General features: G+C 44.4%; 1 protein-coding gene across 3 annotated transcripts in view; it reads left to right on the plus strand.

Moving 5' to 3' along the window:
• PALLD (palladin, cytoskeletal associated protein) overlaps positions 1–20,187 on the plus strand; it is a 1,335,292-nt gene that overhangs the window by 1,155,076 nt on the left and 160,029 nt on the right. For 2 of the 3 annotated variants that reach the window (XM_069631388.1, XM_069631390.1), the window contains 3 exons: positions 8,833–8,965; positions 13,781–13,888; positions 19,532–19,582. In XM_069631388.1, coding sequence (XP_069487489.1) covers positions 8,833–8,965; positions 13,781–13,888; positions 19,532–19,582 — 292 coding nt within the window. The remainder of the gene's footprint in view (positions 1–8,832; positions 8,966–13,780; positions 13,889–19,531; positions 19,583–20,187) is intronic. The other variant, XM_069631389.1, reaches the window with a different exon arrangement.

Below are 20,187 nucleotides of genomic sequence, written 5' to 3' on the forward strand. Positions count from 1 at the left end.
TATGGATCGCGAGTCAATGCTTCATGGGCAAGTTGTTTCGGACCTGGCCCAAATCCGTCCAGCGGTCTGGGCTGTGCGCTTTGCAAAAATGTACCTTGTTTGCTATGGAAAAATGAATGGGAAGTGGGCCACACTTTTGGAGAAAAAAAATTTTTTTTCTTCTTAATAACTTTTTAAATAATGTTTTAACAAATCTTTATTAAACTTTGCAGTCTGGAGGTAAAGGGACACGTGAGTCCTTAATCACTTTCAAAATGTTGGTCAAATCCGTACTCAAATCAAAAGTTGTTAACAATAGAATTTTGAGGGGTTCCTATGGGAGTTCGACTCACCTTAACTATTGCCGCCCTATAATATATCTCCATATATATAAAACGGAAAATATGTTAGTTTGTTCTTTATACAATTCCACACCGTTCCTCCAATCTGCACCAAATTGTGCATAGTTACCCGTTAGGACCCTCTGGACATTACTGGCTAAATGGCATTTGGACATCCCACCCCTTTTGCCCGGATTCCAGCCTCTCCACACAGGAGACAGTTGCCTCAAATCGGCAAAACATCAATGCGGTTGTAGAAGGACTGAACAAGGCTCAGTGTAAGCATTTTAAGGTGCAGAACAAAACTCAAAGGTCCTCCTTGAAAACCACGCTTCAAGCCTGTGCTGCACCGTTCCCGAGATATTTGCACCGCAACGCACTGCACCGCACCAGGGTGAGGCGACAGGTGGGAAGAGTGCACAGAAGGTCTCACTATGCTGCAGCATGCCAACTCTCGCCTCCCCTACACATCTGCCCCGGGGTATGCAAGCCAGTCACAGGCACCTATTCTCAGTGCAGTTTACTTCAGAGTGCAAAGCACATCAATCGATAAGTGACTCAGAACAGCGACCTACAGGATCATTGATTTTCAACAAATGATGAGCGTTAGCATGTCTGTCTATAGTACCTGTGCTGAGTACGGGTCCTTTTTTCTAGTGTACATATACATTAGCTTTCTTGGTACCCCAGTCCTCCAGAAATATGAAACTCCAATGGGTGCCCCACCTCCTGATCTTTGATTAACCCCTGACTCTCATTGCCCTTGTTTGTCATCTAATATCTGAGACTGCAGACTGCACGTTTGTGTGTCCTACATTTCTATCCCTAGACCAAACCCTGCTTATCCTATGTTTCTAGCCCCAAATTCTGTTTTTGTATTTGTTATCTTCATGGAGTAACAGGGATGTCGCTTTGAGCAGACATAACGTACATATGAAGCGATACAGATCACAGATGCAGTCTCTGGGGTGTGTACCTTTACAATTTGGGGGTGAACTCTCATTAAGAGTCAACCTTTTCCTTTACAGTACAGGGGTGAACCTGTGCCCTTGCAAAATGGGGGTGAACTTGGTTGATGAGAGAGCAGCATGGGAAGACATGGACTGGGGGCATAGACAAGGGAGAGGTGTATATGGGTTGAACAAAGGGCCTGTAATCATGCATTGGTCTGCTCTTGCTCTTTTACTTGTGTGGCTATATGTAAAGCAGTGGGGACGCTGCAGGGAAGGGCTCCCTGTACTGGTTCTTGCAGAGAGGAACACTAGCTGGTGGGAGGTGAATGGTAAAGGCAGTAGATTCCTCTCTTTTAAATGTCCAGCACTGTAATTACAGGTGCCTTGCAGTACACTGCTACCCATAACAGCAACTAGGCAGCAGTGAGCAGAGGTTCCTGGCAACAGAAAGAATTACCACCAATGAGGAACTCCTAACAGCACTATTCGGCTCTTTTACCTTGCACTTGGGCAGAGTGGCGTTACTTCTCGTATTTCATGTCTGTCCGAGCCTTAGCGGCCAGCATGGAATAATTACCAAAAATCGTATTTATTCTGAAATGATGCAAAATATATTTAATTGGGTAGGTCTGTGCCGGCTGGTAGGTGGAGATGGCAAGCACCTCTCAGAAGGAACACAGAAGCTGTTCTGTGCCGGGTAGCCTTCTTTTTGTGGGAGCTCCTGAGCCCCAATTTCAGGTACATGCGTCTAAGCATTCATGTACCCACAAACTGAAGTTCTCAGATGAATTGGAAGAATATGTAAAGACCTAAATAGTCTGGGTTCGCAAGAATGTTAAAATTTTCATCCCTTTTTCCACTGCCCCCTAGCTCTGCACCACCACAGTTGGTCCACGCCCACTAGTGGTTTCCACCGACTAGTAGCCTCCACCCACCCTCACTATCTGTGAGGGTGAAGAGTAACTTTCCCGTCTAGAAAGCATCTCTCTCCTTAAATGTCCGGCTCACGGTCACTACTACTTCTTACAAAGATAATGGGCTTCATGACAAGAACAGGTGGGTGGGAAAAAATGGTGATAATGCAGTGGTGCGTTACCACTGCACTACCGCACCATCGTGCTAGAACTTTGGCGATGAGGTGAAGGAAAAACCGTCAGCAAAATGCTGCAGGTAACTTTGCCACCTTACTGCCAAATATTTGCAAAATATGGCAGAATTACTGCTGGCCTTAATTCTGATGCAATCCCCTTGGAGTCCTATGGATTAACACCTGCATACCATCACTTGTAATCTGGTGGCAATTCCACCGGATCAAGTGGCGGTAACAGTAATTCCATTTGCCAGTATTCCGACAGATTTACCACCAGAATACTGCCAAACTTGTAATGAGTCCCAAATGCCTCTTTCCAAAGAGAGACAGAGAGAGAGGGAGCTTGATAGTAGGAGGGTGGATGAAAAGGCAATCAAGGAGCATGTTTGGAAGTTTGGGGAGAGAGAAAGAGAGAGGACCTTTTACAGAGAGAGAAAAAGGGTGGAGCAAGGAGATGTTGCTGGACATCAGCAAAAGAAGAAAAAGCAGAAGAAACACAAAGAACGACACAAACGGAGCAGGGGAGAGACTCCAGGATAAAAAGAGACGCAGAGATAAAAAGGAATGAGGGAATGATGGGAGAAAGGAAACCGAGGGGAGAGCAAAAGACAAATACACAGTGAGAGAGACCGAGCGAAAGAGAGGCAGAGACAAAGCGAGCGAGAGAAGGAAGGGAGATGGCGAAGAGCGAAAGAAAAAGGAAGGGGAAACAAATAGACCGTGAGAGAGACCGAGAGAAAGAGAGCGTACGCTTGTTTTTGTTGTATTTTCTCGTCGGAGATCCAAGGATAGAGAGTGGGAGAGAAAGCAGAACCACTGCGAGGGAATGAGAGAACGATGCACAGAGAGGACTCGAGAGATAGTTTGTTTTTCTTGCCCTCTCTTGTCTCAAGTTGTTTTGTGTGCAAGGAAAGGTGAACATCGTGTCAATGTTTATGTTTAACTTTCCGAGTCACTTATAGTTAAGCATTTGCCCCTGGCCTCCTTTAATTAAACAGAGTGCGTCGAGTTATCAGGCAAGGAACAGTGGGAGCTCCTCTGCCTTCAAGCCTTTTTCGACAACAATGTCACATTGAAATGCGTTTGTTCTCCGCGCGCAGCTGGACGCTGAAGCCCACAAAGCCTTCCTGGAGTATTTCCATTTTTAATGTAATTGGAAATACATGGCATCGATGGGAAAGCTTACATGTGCCAGAACCCCCTGCTACTGAATCACAGGGAGGGATCTGATCACATAAGGCGGCAAGCTGCATTGGATGGTGGAGAAGGAGCAATATAGTGGTCCGATTACTAACCGCTAATCTCCATTACTCCGGGTCCAGATCTTCCTCGTCACCGCCAATCCCATTTCCCTCCCACCTGACCCTAATGAGAAAGCCAGGCCGATGGTAAGGGTGGGAGGCGACTCGTGGAGGGGATAGAGGAAAGAACCACACACACTCAGTCTGTCGGGGGAGTCTGTTCCTCAATTAAGTAAGGACTGTGACGAGGAAGCCAGAGGGATGGAGGGGCAATGGCGGTATGGTAGCAGACCGAAAGAGCGCATTCCCTGAGAGACAGCAGACATGATAAAGAAATGGCATATGGGGCTATATTGCAGAAACTGTGCTTTGCTGCAAGCACAATTAACATCAGGACAACCATGTGTCCTAATGCAACCTACATTATTGCCATGCATTTTTTCACACTGCCAATGTTTATTCCTAATCAAAGCACTCGGGCTTCATTTGCCCTTTGCCAATATGCATTGAAAGAATACTTCCCTAGATCCTATCCGACTTGAACCATTGCAAGGTTTCTTTAATATAGCCCTGGATGTTTCATTGTTTGAAATCATCCCCTTTCAAAATTGAGAATAAACAGGGACAATTTTCACAATATTGTGGCTGTCAACATGCTCATTTATTCATTTATTATTTATTTTTGTATAGCTCCTTGCATGGCTAATGGCTGCCTCCGGCCTCCATGTAAGGAAGAGGAGAAGGGGCAGAAAGGAGTTTTAGGATGTTACTATAGCAGTATGTATGGCCGGGTCCAGGATAGCCATGCAACTACCATGCCACAAGGCAAGCCACCGGCTGGCCTGTATCGCAGCAGGAGAGGATTACCAAGGAGGGGCTAATGGCCATTGGCTGAACAGAGGAGAGGTGTTTGGGGTCTTTACAGAATGTCTGGCAATCATCTTTGAATTCAAAATATTCCTGGAAGTGGTTCAGAGAGGTGCGCCCTGTGTGTCACTAAAGTAAGGCCCAATAGGAGTCCGGCTGCACGATTCTGGACTTTGGACGTGGGGGGTAAGGCTGAGCAATGACACACTTGACATGTGAAATAAGTGATCAAACTCTTCTTTATTGGTTGGCTCTTCAGGGAAGAGGTTGGACGTAGACCTATAGGACCCAGGGTTCAAACTATACCTGTAAGGCTGTAGCTAAAGTTACCAGTGTCAGGAATGGATCAACACAAAGCGAGGCTTTCTCCACATGTCTAAAACCTTCGGAGGTCAGTGACCAAACCATAACATTCTTAACTTGTTTTTATAAGTCCCCGACCTCCTTGGGGCACCCTACACTACTAACAAAGTCCAAAACATGTAGCCAAAACCTAACCTTGACAAGACTTTTGGCCTTCTGGCTACCCTAGGCTTTCAGCACAAACGTTCTACTCTTGGGCTAGCAGAAGAGTTATGAAGCCTACCTTAACAGTCCGATCCTAAACTGACAAAGCATAACAAGAAAACAGCCTCACCTGTGTAGGCCCTTCCAGGTTTCACTCACGGTCATAACACTCCCAGTCGCCGCCAGCTCTCTGAAGACCTCTCAGAGGTATCGGCTTCCTCTTCCTAGGCACTCTCAGGTTGCGCAATTTATCACAACATTCCCGGCATACTCCCGCTCTCTCCTTGGCCTTGGATTTCTTCCCCTTTCACAGCTGGTCCCCCCAGGACTTCCCATCCTGTCTCTGCACCGTCCAATGAGTCAAAGGCCCACAAGTAATCATTGTATCATTAGAAAAGTGACCCATGTGAAGCGTTCACATTTTGGCCTACAGAGCTCTACCTCATGTGAGTTCACGCTCTCAGTTTGGGAATAGTACCAGGTGTCTGCATTCTAGTGTACAAGGGATAACGTAAATTAAAGCACTACTCAATGGTAAAAATGTTTTTTCTACTCTAAACCCTTAACTGTACTCTTTGTAGAATGATACTCATTTGAGTTCCTGTATAGTGCTTCATGACAGTTACCTCCTGCTTCTTAAGGGCTGTAATAACACGTTATTACTCTGTTATTAATGGCATTAGTGCTCTAGTCCAAACTGTACACATGTTGGGTATGTGTCTGTGTTCTCTCGAAGTTACACATATGCTTGGAATTCCAGCACAGGGTCTCTCCACAATATTTGGAGAAGAGCAATTTCCAGTACGCCTGAGATTTGTCTCGGGAGGATAGCTCAGGGGCAACATGCTTGCCTTGGAAGCAAGACGTCACGGAGCACCAGAGGTTCGATCACCAGGTCTGCGCTTAGAAACCTCTGGGTATTAAGCACGTTATAAATAACCTATCACTTGTGTTCCCAGCGCATCCGATCCTGAAGGCCGCCATGGAAAGAAAAAACGGGCTCCCGTTTTCCCTTTCCCAGTGGGCAATTTCTTGGTCTTTTTTTTTTTCTGTCCAGAAACGCAGCGGCTTTCGGGACAGAAAAAAATGTTTTTAGTGCCCCGGTCCCGCATATAATGCGGGCCGGGGTACTAATAGCAATATGACCCTCGCGGCGGGGGCAGCTTCGCTCGGGCCTATAACTATGGGCCCCGGGGCATTACCTGAGTCGGTAATGCCCCCGCCGCTCAGGCCATATTGCTTAAATAAAAACTCCTGAGATAATGCCGAAGGTACATCAATTCATAATTTTAAATCACCTAAGATAACAATTTTTGAGGCCCGCTGTTGAAAGTCTTCACATAATGTTTGAAAATAAAAAAACAATATTTGTTTTGAGCAAGGTAATACATCTGTATAACAGATATCTCCTCCCCTTTTGCCAACACGTTTATGACGTCACTTCTCCTAGCCATGGTTTTGATTACAGGCGTAAATTGGTTCGGGGTGCACATGTTGAATGCCAATTCCCAAAGAGGTTCAAACCGGGGTTGCTTGTGGTCTCGTGCAGAAGGGATATGACAAGCAATTCGGGATGAATGAATCCATTTGGGTTGGGACCAAGCCTGATTTGCAGATGGTCTTTCCACTTTTGTAATGGCATGGCAGGCTGAAAAACGGAGCTCTGGAAGTTTGCTCGGAGCAATACAAGTGGTTTCAGTGGATTTCAAAAACTTCCAGCCACCACTTTCTGTTTTGTAAATGTGGGAGAGTGTGGCCCAGGTACCAGCTCATTCGCCAGATTGGCTGACTCAACCAATGAGTGCAATGTTTAACCTTTGAAAGTGAGGTTACCCACCTCGGAAAGTGAGGTTACCAATGCAAGGAAGTACACATTGGCTCGGTTTACTTAGAGTGAAGATGCCCAGATAACTAGGAATGCCATGGGGCCTAAATCCAGAAAGCTTCTTTGGCAGCAACAGCTGCACGCCAGCTGAAGCCATCCTATTTCACCACATCCTTTGATCTGATCTTTTCAGCTGGGCTCTCAAGACCCAAATAAAAAGCTGCTGCACCCCGAGAACTGATATATTTAATGTGCACTCTACCTTCTGCACTTATATAGAATCTGTTTTTATGAGCATCTGTACATTTAAATAAACTCTTATTTTTAATAAAGGTTTAAGCATCTTGCTTTAATAAACACCAAAGGCCCTGCATCAGTACATATTGAGGCACTGCCCAAGTTAAGGGCCCGAGCGAAGCAACAGTCCGTTAACGAGGACGGCCATGCTGTTACTGACAGGGGCCCCCGCCACCAAGAGGCACATCGCCATTAGCACCTGTGTAGTTTATTTTTTTTTAAAAAGAAACATATCTTTCCTGCATGGCTCACACAGGCCGGCGCCGTGCAGTACTGCTGTAAGCCACAGTCTGTTTTCAATGTTGATGACTGTGACATCATCAACATGAACACATACTGAGGGGACAGCAGCAGTGCACAGCACTGTGCCACCCAGCAAAGGTATGTTTTAGAAAAAATATTTAATCAGAAACACAACATTTTCACCCGTGCAGAAAACTATTTGACTACTAAGGTGAGGGGGAGCATGGAAGGGAAGGGGGCACTGGCTACCCAGGCTGCTCGAAACACAGGCTTGTACCAGACAATACAGCCCGCGTTCCGAGTATCCTCATTGGTCAGCACTCCCCATCCAGGGTGCTAATGAGGGTGTGAACCCCAGCTTTGTTGAAAAAGGGAAGAATAGTGTGTAGGTAGGTTACAGTTCTCGGAGACCCGTTTAAAGTGTTCTCAGTGCTCAGAAGCCTACTTCACGCAGCATGCAATCTTTGGTCCCCTACGAGGAGGTCCTTTAGTGGGGGTACTTTGGAAAATTGTGATGATTCATGGTGTCTGCAGCATTAATGCGGCTGCTGCCCCAGTACCATCAACACTAAAAATAAGCTGATGTTTGTGGCCATCCATCAAAATTACAACTCTATCAGCAGAGGTCCGGAAGTCCGCCAGCTGCGCACTGGGCGCCAAGATCCTCTCAAAGTCATTAAGATGGTGGCAATGCAAACCCCCAGTGGGTTACGGGCCTGAGAAGCTGTCCCATCTCTAACATCTCTGAAGTGAGTCAGTGGAGACCATGTTGGTGAGAGGGCGCATGGCGGTTCTATGTTCATTCAGCCCAAGAGGTTTTTTTCTGCAGGGTTTTTTACAGAAACTTTTTGCCCAAAAAACACATCGATTTTTTAAAAAGTTTTAATTTGGGGGCGTCCCTATTCCCCCACCTTGTATGCCCTTGATCCGCCCTCCCCCACATATTTTTTATGAGTTTTTTCAGGCAAAGGTTTTGATAAAAACTGCAGCAGAAAAAAAACCTGGCAATAAATGAACGTTCTGCTGGGCATGGCCCACGACACAAATGGCAAGATGTCACTCTAGGGGTGCATAGTTGTTGTAAATATGTTTCCTCAGATTTTAGGTTGTTTTGACGGCTTCCAAGGTAGGTCAGTGCCTGTAGAAGAGGCTCAACCAGTCTAACTTCATGAACCCTAAGACTAGAGTGAAAGCATGTCTGTTTTTTTGTATGTTTTGGCATTTGGCAACATACCCTCTTCATCAGTACCTATGTGTAAACATCCCCAGCCATGTCAGTGAACATCGTGTCTTATTTGTCCATTGCACCCTCCCCATCACCAGCAGGTGAAGCTCCAACTGTCCCCCACGCATGCATCCTCTGAAAGGCCCCTGCCCGGAGGACTTCCCAGTTTACTGTGTCTGGTCAAAGTACCATGTCCACAATATATAAAAATACACACAAAATGCAACATTTGGTGATGTTTTTGACTCTGGTATCTTCTTACAGTGGATTTCCCAAGAAGAATGGAAGAACAGCCCGTATAGCATCTGACGAAGAGATCCAGGGGACGAAAGATGCCGTGATCCAAGACCTGGAGAGGAAGCTGCGCTTCAAGGACGAGTTTAACAATGGGCAGCCGGTATGGACATTCTCATCTCTTATGCTGGCCAGTCTCTAAACACCTGTGCTTGTCGAGAAACCATTTTAATGACACTTTTATTCTCTATTTGGGAGCATAAGGATATTTGCTTTTTTCAACACCTAGAGGTTTCTCATCTCTGTGATGTTTCTGGTCGAATTCCCAAGGAAGGTCAAATACACATTAAAAATCTACTGCAAAAACATAATTGTTAATTCTTTCCAACAAAGTGATCCATGGCCTCGGGCAATTTACAAAACATTACCCTAGTGTTAGTGTGGCTTGTGCGGAAAAGGTCACTGTCTTGGGCATGCTGGCATCATCACGCCACCGTGCCCTGAGGAGGGCAATGCCAACCTGCCTCACGGAACCTCTCCCTCCACAACCCTCATCCGGTTGAGAGAACCATACCAGGGGAATAGGGGGATTTCATGAGAAGCCAGAAAGACGATTTCAACTAACCTTGTCGAGTGATCCTAGCATAGATTAAAACGGTGCATGAGCTGTAACTCATTATAAGAAATATAAGGATATAAATAAGGAATATAACTCAATATATGGAGATAATTAAGGAACATAACTCAATATAGGGAATAAGGATATAAATAAGGAATATAACACAATATAAGGAATATAAGGATATAAATAAGGAATATAACTCAATATAAGGAGATAATTAAGGAACATAACTCAATATAGGGAATAAGGATATAAATAAGGAATATAACACAATATAAGTATATAATTAAGGAACATAACTCAATATAGGGTATATAAGGATATAAATAAGGAATATAACTCAATATAGGGAATATAAGGATATAAATAAGGAATATAACACAATATAAGGAATATAAGGATATAATTAAGGAACATAACTCAATATAGGGAATATAAGGATATAAATAAGGAATATAACACAATATAAGGAATATAAGGATATAAATAAGGAATGTAACTCAATATTAGGAAGTGATGATGAGAGTTTGTCGCACTATTCTTAAAGTCTGAAGGTTCCATTAAAATGATGTCGACAAAATAAATAAATGGCTGCAGCAGAAATGTAGCAATTGTTTTACAAAATATATAGGGAAAATTGGGGATCCGTCTTTCCAGGAGTGGGGGCATCACAGCCATGTAGTCCCTTCTGCCTTCCCATGGCAGCCATTAAAAAAAGTAAACAAACAAAAATGTCTGCCATGGAAGGGGGAAAAGGGACTACAGATAGTCCATTTTCATGGCAGCCAGTATGCCGATGTGACCGGCCCTACAAAGGCTTTGTTGGGCTGGTAATGACCCAGCAAGGGCCAATGAGCTTGCTTGTTTCAAGCTCATTGGCCCTCGCAGGGTACTAATATTTAAAACAATGGGCCTCATTACGACCCAGGCGGTAAGTTACCGCCTGGGCCGTGACTTTACCACCATGGCGTAAACTACGTTTACGCCATGGTGGTTGGTGGATTTACCGCCCCATTCCAACCTTGGCGGGGCGGTAAATCCCCATTTTCCCTTCCCCATTCCCATTTTGCCCCATAGGGCATAATGGGAGTGGGGAAGGCGTTAATTACGCCACCGTAAATTACGGTGGCGTAATTAACTCCATGGTCCCTTAGCGCCATGGATTTTAACACCTGCGAAAAGCAGGTGTTAAAACCTCCATGGCGCTAAGGGACCTCGTACTCAGGCGGTAAGGGTCGGCGCTGTTTACGCCGCCGTAAAACCCTTACCGCCTGAGTTGTAATGAAGCCCAATAAGTTGGATTTCTCTTTTGTTCCCACACTGGACCTGATTCCACTTTTCATGCAGACTATTTTATGTAGACATGGCTGCATAGGTTGGCCTTCATAAAATGTACCTACCCTTTGCCAATGTACAGTTAGCACCTAGGGGGGGGGGTGTCACCACAATGCATGTAATGCCCGTTGATGACACTCGGTACTCCTAACGTGTTCTGTGTAATAAACAGATGTTTATCAAAGGTAATTAATTTTGAATGAAAATTAAAAAGCTTATAGTCAAGCCTATGGATGCAGTCTTATGTTATTTCAGCTATTAGCATCTTACCTGGGAGCTGATATGCAGTGGTACTCCAGGATCAATAGGGCTTTGATTCATTGTGTGTTATATTGAGAGTGTTTTATACTGCAGCACTCACCACTGGAGTGGTCCAACAGCCCCCTAGCTTGTCTGGAGAGTGGTGCCTTGTGCGCCATCCGGGACTCACCAGTAAGTGAGAGTGGTAAGGTCATACCGCCTCATCAGTGAGTAGTACCCTAGTGGTGCACTAATCTGGATCACCAGCCTACGGATCTATTGAGTTTCCAGGAGAACCGCCAAATATGTAGAAGATGTTCTATTTGGAGCAATTGGATGCAGATTTATCTAATAAATACTCATGAAGGATATCCTGAAAGCCTGGTCTTTCTGCAGCAATCGAGGATGGGGTTGTGCATCCATGCTTTGTAATCCAAAAACAAGGGATCGCTATAGATGCACAGACATTGGGATAGTATTATTATACTGCATAAGAGTTAATCCAGGACGAGATCCATGCGGCTAACACGAATGCAGGCACCAAATTCGCGACTCTTACGAGACGGTACAAGCATTCCAAAACTGTGCTATGCGTCTCTTCACTAGATTGCCATGCCAACCAGCACACACTTCCAGTCCTCTCTAGCTGCCTATCATGGGGACCATAACAATAAACTAATGGACATTTTGCTACTCTAAATTAAGGGTGCTACTATGTTCATTAATGTAAGGTGAATTGATTAAAATTTACCATGGAAAATCACATTTCAAAGCATAACATTTTTGGTATAGATCATTTTACAACCTGAGCCAAACCTTTTATTTCTCAGTGACTGTCCTACCATATTTAGTACAGTTTTTATCATGGTGTATATTGTGACAATATTTCTCCAGAATACGTTTTATACCAAAGAATGTGTTGAATATCACTAGATCTGATATTTACATGGCGTAAGATCAGGAGTTGTATCCAGCTAATTTTCTAGAATGCCTTGAACTACCGCTTATAGCAGAGGCATGGGACACTGGTCTAACTCAGACCAGAACACCAGGTGCTTGAACCTGAAGCGTTCTTTGAAGCATTATTTATATTGGAGTACTATGTTTATATTAGAGTACTTCTGCTTATTCCGAGCATATACCCCCTGCTGAAGTGACAATTCTTCCTCACCATACATTCCCTTATAGCAGATGTAGGCTGAGCGACAATAAACTTACACTTTTGCCCATCAAGGTTGAGTAGCTCCACATGCACATAGCACCTACGAAGAAGGACACGTGATTGCACATACATATCTAGACTTTGATGGCACCTAACTCACATCATTTTTAAATGAACATGCCCCTCGGCCACTTTCGACACAGTACACCACCAGGTGCTCACAGACATAATAATTGGCGCATGGGGATCGGTGACCTTGTCCTACGTGGTTCAAGTCCTACCTCGCCAACCACCAGAAGTTTATTCAGATGGACTCCTCTAAATTGCCAATGCTACCTATCAACTGTGGATTTCCCCAGGGTTACATCCTCTCCCCAGTGATCTTCCATCTATACATGGAGCCACTGGGAGCCCTCCACATCCACCAATACACCAACACCTCACAGCTATACCTCAAGATTGACTCTATTAAAGACATCCACAGGCTAAAAGCCTGCCTCTCGCTGATCCAGTCTTGGATGTTCAGTTCATACTTGAAGCTCGCCCCCTCCAAGACTGAATTCTTACTCCTCACCAACAACACCGAACACCCATATATACAGACCTGGCTATCAACCATGAACCTTGATGGCTTCACACCTGAGCTCACATCCTGAGCCAAGTTATTGGGTTCCACATCGACAAACACCTCTCCTTTAAGACAAACATAGCTAAGTAAACTCAGACAGCTCGGTAACAGCTCTCCCGCCTGCGAAAAGTCAATCCCTTCCTCCCTCCGAACAGCTTTAGATACACTGTTTAAGCACTAGTCTTATCCCACCTGGATGGTGACAATGCACTCCTTGAACGCCTCCCGTTGTCCTCCCTTGTGTACCTGTGAAGTGTCCAACATGCGGCCGTACGCCTCATCAACGGTCTATGCAGATTTGATCACATGACACCGACCCTCATCGACCTTCACTGGCTCCCACTGCACACACAAATCATCTTCAAGTCTTTCTGTATCATCTATGAGGCATTTGCCCTGAAGTCAGCCAGCTATCTCGAGGAGAAACTCAGCATCTCCAATGGACAGTGCATCACCAGAAGTCCGGACATGTGCAGATTTGAAATCTGCCGCTGCAAATAGGAAAGGACCAAACAACCAGCCTTCCCTGCCTACGCCCAAGTCTATGGAACCTCCTCCTCGTCAGCATCAGCCTTGCTCCCACGCTCCTACAATCAAAAAAATAACTCAAGAACCACCTCTTCGGAGGAGTCTCTCCTCCTCAACACCTAGGCCATCACATCATTCCCTGCTCCACCTGACTAGCTAGACGCCATCCACCTCTCCCCATCACCCTGTACAGCTGTACCCCCCTCTCTAGCCTACACCCCGCTGTACATCTTTTCTGTTGTTACCTCTGAAAAGCGCTCCATTATGCATCTCTACTGTTGTATACCTCTGTAAAGTGCTCTGTTCCTTCTTGACGCTAGGTATGTGCTCAATAAATACCATAATAATATTGATAATAATAGACTTTGATGGCACCTAACTTGCATATTTTTAAATTAACAAAGAATAAGGCGAGCCCTACTAATTTGCCTTAACCCACATTCCTTTTTTCCTTTTATTGCAGCGGTTGACCTATGAGGAGAAGATGGCACGACGACTTCTAGGGGCCGACAGTGCTGCGTCTGTCTTTAATGTCCAGAACCAGGAGCCAGAGGAGGAGACAAGGACACAGGTTAGTGGCCGTGACTAACATTTCCTGAGTATTGCCAAAAGAGGACAGTACAATCAGAGCGAGGCATGTTAAAAGGCCACATACAAATGACAATGCAAATATGACATAGCAAAACATATCACCATATGGCAAAATGCATTATAATGTCCTTGTATAACAAAACTGCTATTATGTAGAAAGATGGGAGTAGTCAGTCAATATGCATTGTGAGGAGTCGGCAATGAGAGCCAGACACAAGATAGATATATTATCAAGCAAAGACATTTATTGAAACAAAAATGGGTTGGGAAACTGCCTAACTGGCTTTATTCTAAGAGGAATTTCCCCTACCTAAAAATCAAAACAAAAAGGAACAGTCAGCATCAGGAAGCCAGTAACTGATAAGCCATCCTTGTGCCCAAAGCATCCTATACGACCCTCACACTAATAAACAAACAGCAAAAAGTTGCAGGCAATGTCTTTTTCTTGATGTTAGCAAAATGTGTTCAAAACCAAAACCTAATAATGACTAAAACAAACATTTTCTCCAAGGTAGAGACCATTGAATCCAGAGGGTGGTCCTCTTCCCCTGGTTTCCTAAATAGGACGGCAAAAAGTTCCACTTTAATTAACATTTCCTTTGTTTCTTCACATAACTCCAATCACAAGCTTTCCAACAGTCTTTCTGTAAAGTTTCCTTTAACTGCAGATAGATTGCCTGGTGTACTCCCCTGCCAGGAATCTTCCCTCAGTCTCATCCTCATGGTATACGCACCTGACAGGATTTATTTTATAATTCCTTCAATCAATCTCAATAACCTGGTATACTCGCCTGCCAGGTTACCTTTTATAGTTTCTTTCAGATTCCCTGGTGTACCCTCCTGTCGGGAATCTTTACATAGCTTCAACTCCCTGATGTACTTGCCTGCCAGGACTTCTCTTAATTGATTCACAGTTTCTTGGTTATACAAAAATGCCCTATAACATGAGGTACTTGGTATATTTGCCTATGAAAGCACTTGCTCAAACCTCTCTCCCACACTGGCATCTCATGCACCTATTCTGGATTGGAGTTTCATAAACATTCTTCTTATTGGGTGTTGCTTCAATAGTTTGTCTTGATTGCATTCAAATATTCTTCTTATGCTCTTTTCATTGTTAACAATCTCATATATATATATATATGCTTTGGGTAGTCTCACTGGTCTCTCCCTGCATCTCCGACCCTTTGTGGAACAGCTGCTTCCTTCGCTTTCCACCCTGGAGTCAGCGGAGGTCTCCCCAGCGCTTCGTGTGGCTCCACGGTCACATGCTGGCTTCCCCTCTCGGCATGGACTGATGAATGCTACTTCCACGAGCGGCCCGACATCCAGGAGCTTCTGAGTAGCTTCTCGTGTCTCCATGGCTTTTCCTGCTCGTCTGCAGCATTGGAGTAACTTTGCTGAAAATGTTGTGGGGGACATGACATCTGAAGAAAAGGTGCCACAGCCAAATTAATAGGGACAAAATAGTGTGCCATGAAAGTTGGGGGGGGGACAAACACCCCTGACCCCCTAAAAGTATGCCCATGGTCTGCAGCATCCCTCCTTCTGTCCAAGTAACTTTCTCTGTGCGTCTCGCGTTGGCAAGCCTCTGCCTGGAGTTTACCGTCCTCTCCTACACTGCTCGCCTTGTTAGTGCGATCACCATCTTTAAATGTCTAGCGCATGGTAGGTTTTGAAAAATAACTAGCCTGCATGTTGTATTTCAAGCATCTGTCACTGCATAAACTCTTTCATCCTCCTCGTCTCAGTACCTGAGTGATTATGTATGTGAGTTGGAGTCCCTGAATGTTATCGGGTTTTTAACTCTCAAATGGTTTTTCTCAGGACATTTACAATGAGGCATATTAAAAGCAGAAAGTGGTATGTGTGAGTTGTGGGTGTATGAGCTAAGGGTTGGGGCCAGACTAGCATGTGATAAAGAAAGGGTTTCTTGATTTCTTCTACGAGGGGGCACCAATAGATGACAATAGGTCATTAAGGTACTTGGTGTACGAGAGTCTCCATTATGGGAAATGGGAGGGGGGGCGGTGGATTCTGCGTTTCATCCAAAGTCATGACATCTCCCTGGTGGTTTTACCCACTCACTCGATCCTCCCTCATAAAGCCACCCCCAGGGTCAGGTAGTGGCGTCTTCCCCTGACCATGTGGTAGGTAATTCCCAGCGGGGAATCCGTGATGACTCCACTGGATTCATCACAAAATGTAGATATAAATGAAAATTGAGTGAAACACAATTAACAACAAAAGAAATGACCTATGGAAACCAAACTTAAATATAGAAGATAGAATTAAAATAAAAGAGAAGGCTGGAAAGCAGTGAAAATCCAAAAGGTGTGTGTGTTGGGGTTGGGGGAGCCTGCGGGGGAAAGGAACTAACAATAATTCAAAATGGCAGACAGAAGGTGTACATTAAATATGCGTGAACACTTAGAATTCTCTCACTCTTACAAATGTGTGACTGCAAACCAGCCGGATTGGATTAAAACCTTTCAAAATACAAAGAAAGGTCCTCCAAAACAGGCTCCCAGCCCTAGATGTTCACCATCACTACACCCCAGAACTGGCATTCTTTGGGCAGCTTGCAGCAGTGGATTTTTGTTCATTCAGTGAAAATATTTGCAAATAACAAAAAGTTTCCAGAGGTGAGCATGCAGGCTTTTGTGCGTCAGGTGGAGGGAGGAAGTAGCAAGAACTTTAAATCGCCTCCCCCAAATACACACAAACCTCCACAACACCAAATGCAACATTAGCCCCAACCCAGCAGCAGAGGCTAACTTTACTTTTTACATTTCAAGGTGCCAGGCCCTCTGCTGAGGAGTCGATTTGCACTGCTAAGTTGAGGATGTCTAACTGTCAACCTTCCCTCGGGCCGGGCTTTTCAACATGCAGAGAGGAGGAGTAGGAAGGCATTCAAAGAAACAGGGGAAGGAAGCACATATGGCCTGATTGACAGAAGCGTTTTATAACGGCACAATCCCATGGGAAAACGCTCTGTGAATCAGGCCCTTTCATTTCTTAACATGACAGGGCCTGATTCACAGAGCATGCTTACTTTCATACACAGACAGATTCTTCGGCTGTCTCAAAGTACTGATGGGGAGGGCAAATAATAGAGCAAAAAAGTTCATGTCAAAGATTTTCTGAAGGTTATTTAACGTTTAGATGTTTTCTTAAGAGAAATGCTATTTTTATTTGTTGATTGCATTCTACGCTAGTCACCACCGCCCAGGCTTGTCTGGAGAGTGGCAGGCTGTGACTCCTCCGGGGGTATCTTAATAGTTTATATTTTTCCAGGGGCAATCTCTGGAATATTAATGGAGGGCTGCCAATCCGGGAGGGAAGATGTGGCCCAGCCTGGAATAGGCGGTATTAAAGGTGCTGCTATGGAGCCGTGGAAGCATTTGATCATTTATTTATTTATTGTGTGTTACAGTTTACAAAGGAACATACACTTTTCACAGAATTCAGATTTCTTTACAAGAAGCAACAGAAAAGAAAGTTAATCACAGAGTTTAACAAGAAAACAAAACAAAAAATGTTTCCCACATAAATTAATATCATCAGCTTCATCCATTTTTTTGTTTGAAAATTCATCTAAAAGTTCTGACTCATTTACATTAAAATCTTGCGGTCCAGAGAAATGGCATAAAGTTTGAAATATTTCATCTGCAACGCATTTATAAGTTCTAGTTCAAGATTCTGATATGAGGGCAAACAAACGGAATCAGTATTTTAGACAATACGAAAAAAATTGTACCATTGATTCATCTGAGTTTACTAATGTGTGATAATATTAAATAAGGGATTACTCAGATGTGAGCCCCTTGATGGTCCAATTTGCTTATGTTGTTCATTAATATTAAGCTCATCACACATTGCTTAAAAAATTGAATCACAAATATCGAATTCTTCATTATTGTTAAACTCAGCATACTCATATCATTGAAATACTTACATGTAATTAACTTATCTTCTCTTAAACTAACTCATCATAAAATGTTAAATGTACTAACATCTCAAAAACATTCACTAATATAATCATCACAATCAAACATTCATGTGAGTTCATGTATTCTGGTCCGAGACCCCAACTGATCCGGGAACATCACATCTAACAATCTCATTTCTGTAATCAACAAATAAGGCGAGGGATCTCCAATTAAAGTACACCAAATTCTCTCACTGCATTCTTTCCCTGTGGAACACATACATGTCCCTAATGGGTTATCTGGAGGTTTACTCAATGATGCAGGGTTTCTATTTCCCTACAGCAACGCTGGCAGACTCTCTGGCACCGAAGAAGCATTCTAGGTGATGTGGCAAGCCTGGTACTCAGTAAAAGAGGGGGACAGTGCGATACTCTGATAACATATTGTGTGAGAGTGCAGTCTCCACACAGCTCAGAGTTCCTGTGCTCTGGGCTGTGTTGGTAGTATGGCTGTACCACATAATGCTATGACACACTTGTTGCTTATATAGCGGGTTCCGACACATTGCGGCCGGTCGCCTCACAGCACTGAGGAGCTCTTTCAATCAACAATGTTAACCCGAGTGAACTTAAAGCACAGCACAGAAAGGCCCCCGAGCCCCAAATGGCCAGTTTGACAGTAGAGAGAAGTTGGTGTCCCTGGAGATGCTTTCAGGTTGGGGTGGCCTTTAGTATGTAGGTCCCCTGTTGAGGGCACAGGCCTGAGGCGGTTGCCTGAGCACTCATCGGCCCCTGCCACCAAGGATTTGAGGATTCCTGGGGCCCTGTGCAGACTGGGCTCCTCTTGAGGGGCGTTACTTAGTTTGCATAAGTCACAAATATCCGTTTTAAGAGGTGTACCGGCTCTAAAATATCTTTTGTTGAAAGAGGCATGTTTGCGTGTGATTGTTTTGTTCAGATAAAAGGTGACCTAAAACGATGATATGCGTATGAAGACTACTATGGTTTTGATAGCCGAAGTACAAAGGTTTATTAACATAACACACCCTTTGTAATGATTGCGATACAATGCATGGTATGTTTGGGTGAATGGATAAAGGTTCATTATTTTCAGAGGATAACATTGTTAAGAATCCTAGCATTGATACGCAGCGCGTATACATAGGAAATGGGAGCTCCCCAGCACAAAACAACACAATATATGACTTATTAAGACACCTGCCAGCATGTTATTGGTTTTTGTTGAACAAAAGAAGGTATTATTAGGGCCATCATGCCAGGAATGTAGGCACAAGTTCTAAATGCCAGTGTTTCCATCATAAACAGGAAGCTTGGCCTGCAGCGTAACATTCACGTCAAGCTATGGAACAGCACACAATACTGTCTTACCCGCCAAAGAAAACAGCCAATGACATGTAATACTCGAACAATTTGCGTGTGCCAGTAAATAGGTGGTGTTTGGGCTTGGCACGCGCAGCTTTCTCTAGGCGTCTTGTGTGACAGATAGACACCACGTGATGGAATATTGATAAAGTCATGTTTGCTAGCTAACGAAAGATGCTTCTCCTATGCTCACCTTATGCTTCCTTTTGCCAGAGCCTGACACACGCAACCTATGCATCCCGCGTCTCAAGCTATTCAGAGTCCTCTGTTCCTGCCTCTGCCTTTCATCTCTTTTCTTCTGCCTTTCAGGACGTTGCCTCTCTTGCTGCTCCTCTGGAGGGTCCTCCTGACAATCAAAAGGTTAACCTTCTCCTCTGTCTTCCTTCTCTCTCTTGTGTTTGGCTCTGTGTGCTGTTGGCTTTCCTCTGGTCTGTGAACTTTACTAATGTTACCTGGTTATACGTTATGGCTCAGTCACCTTTTATGAAACGCATTTCACTTGGCTGACTGAGAGTTGGGAGCCCTAAGACGTTTACATGGGACTAATTCCCCAAATTGTGCAGGTCACCTGTCTCACAAAGGTGAAGTGGGCATGCCGGGATTTCATGGTGGGCAGATGAATGTTGGACATCCCAGCAATACAGCAGTTAACGTCTCATTGGCTCCCAGCATCCACGTGGGTGGATGGCTGGAGCCTGATGATGTCAGAAGACCATAGCCCTCTCAATCTGGTCACACAAATAAGCATGACAGCACTTAAAATGACGTTTATATGAATGGAAAATATAGAAAAGGGTGCATTTCTCCCCCAAAGCAGTGGATACATGTATTTAGGACAGGAAAACGTCCTAGCTCTGCTTTCCAGAGCCAGGTAATGCACAGAAGGGCGAAGAACTACTTGTCTGTGAATTGTGCTTTGTGTTGTTCCTTTTCTGCGGAAGGGCAGGGGACAGACTGGGCATGTG

Source organism: Ambystoma mexicanum, chromosome 6q (genome assembly GCF_040938575.1).
Source record: "Ambystoma mexicanum isolate Mex_15411 chromosome 6q, UKY_AmexF1_1, whole genome shotgun sequence".
NCBI classification, from domain to species: domain Eukaryota; kingdom Metazoa; phylum Chordata; class Amphibia; order Caudata; family Ambystomatidae; genus Ambystoma; species Ambystoma mexicanum.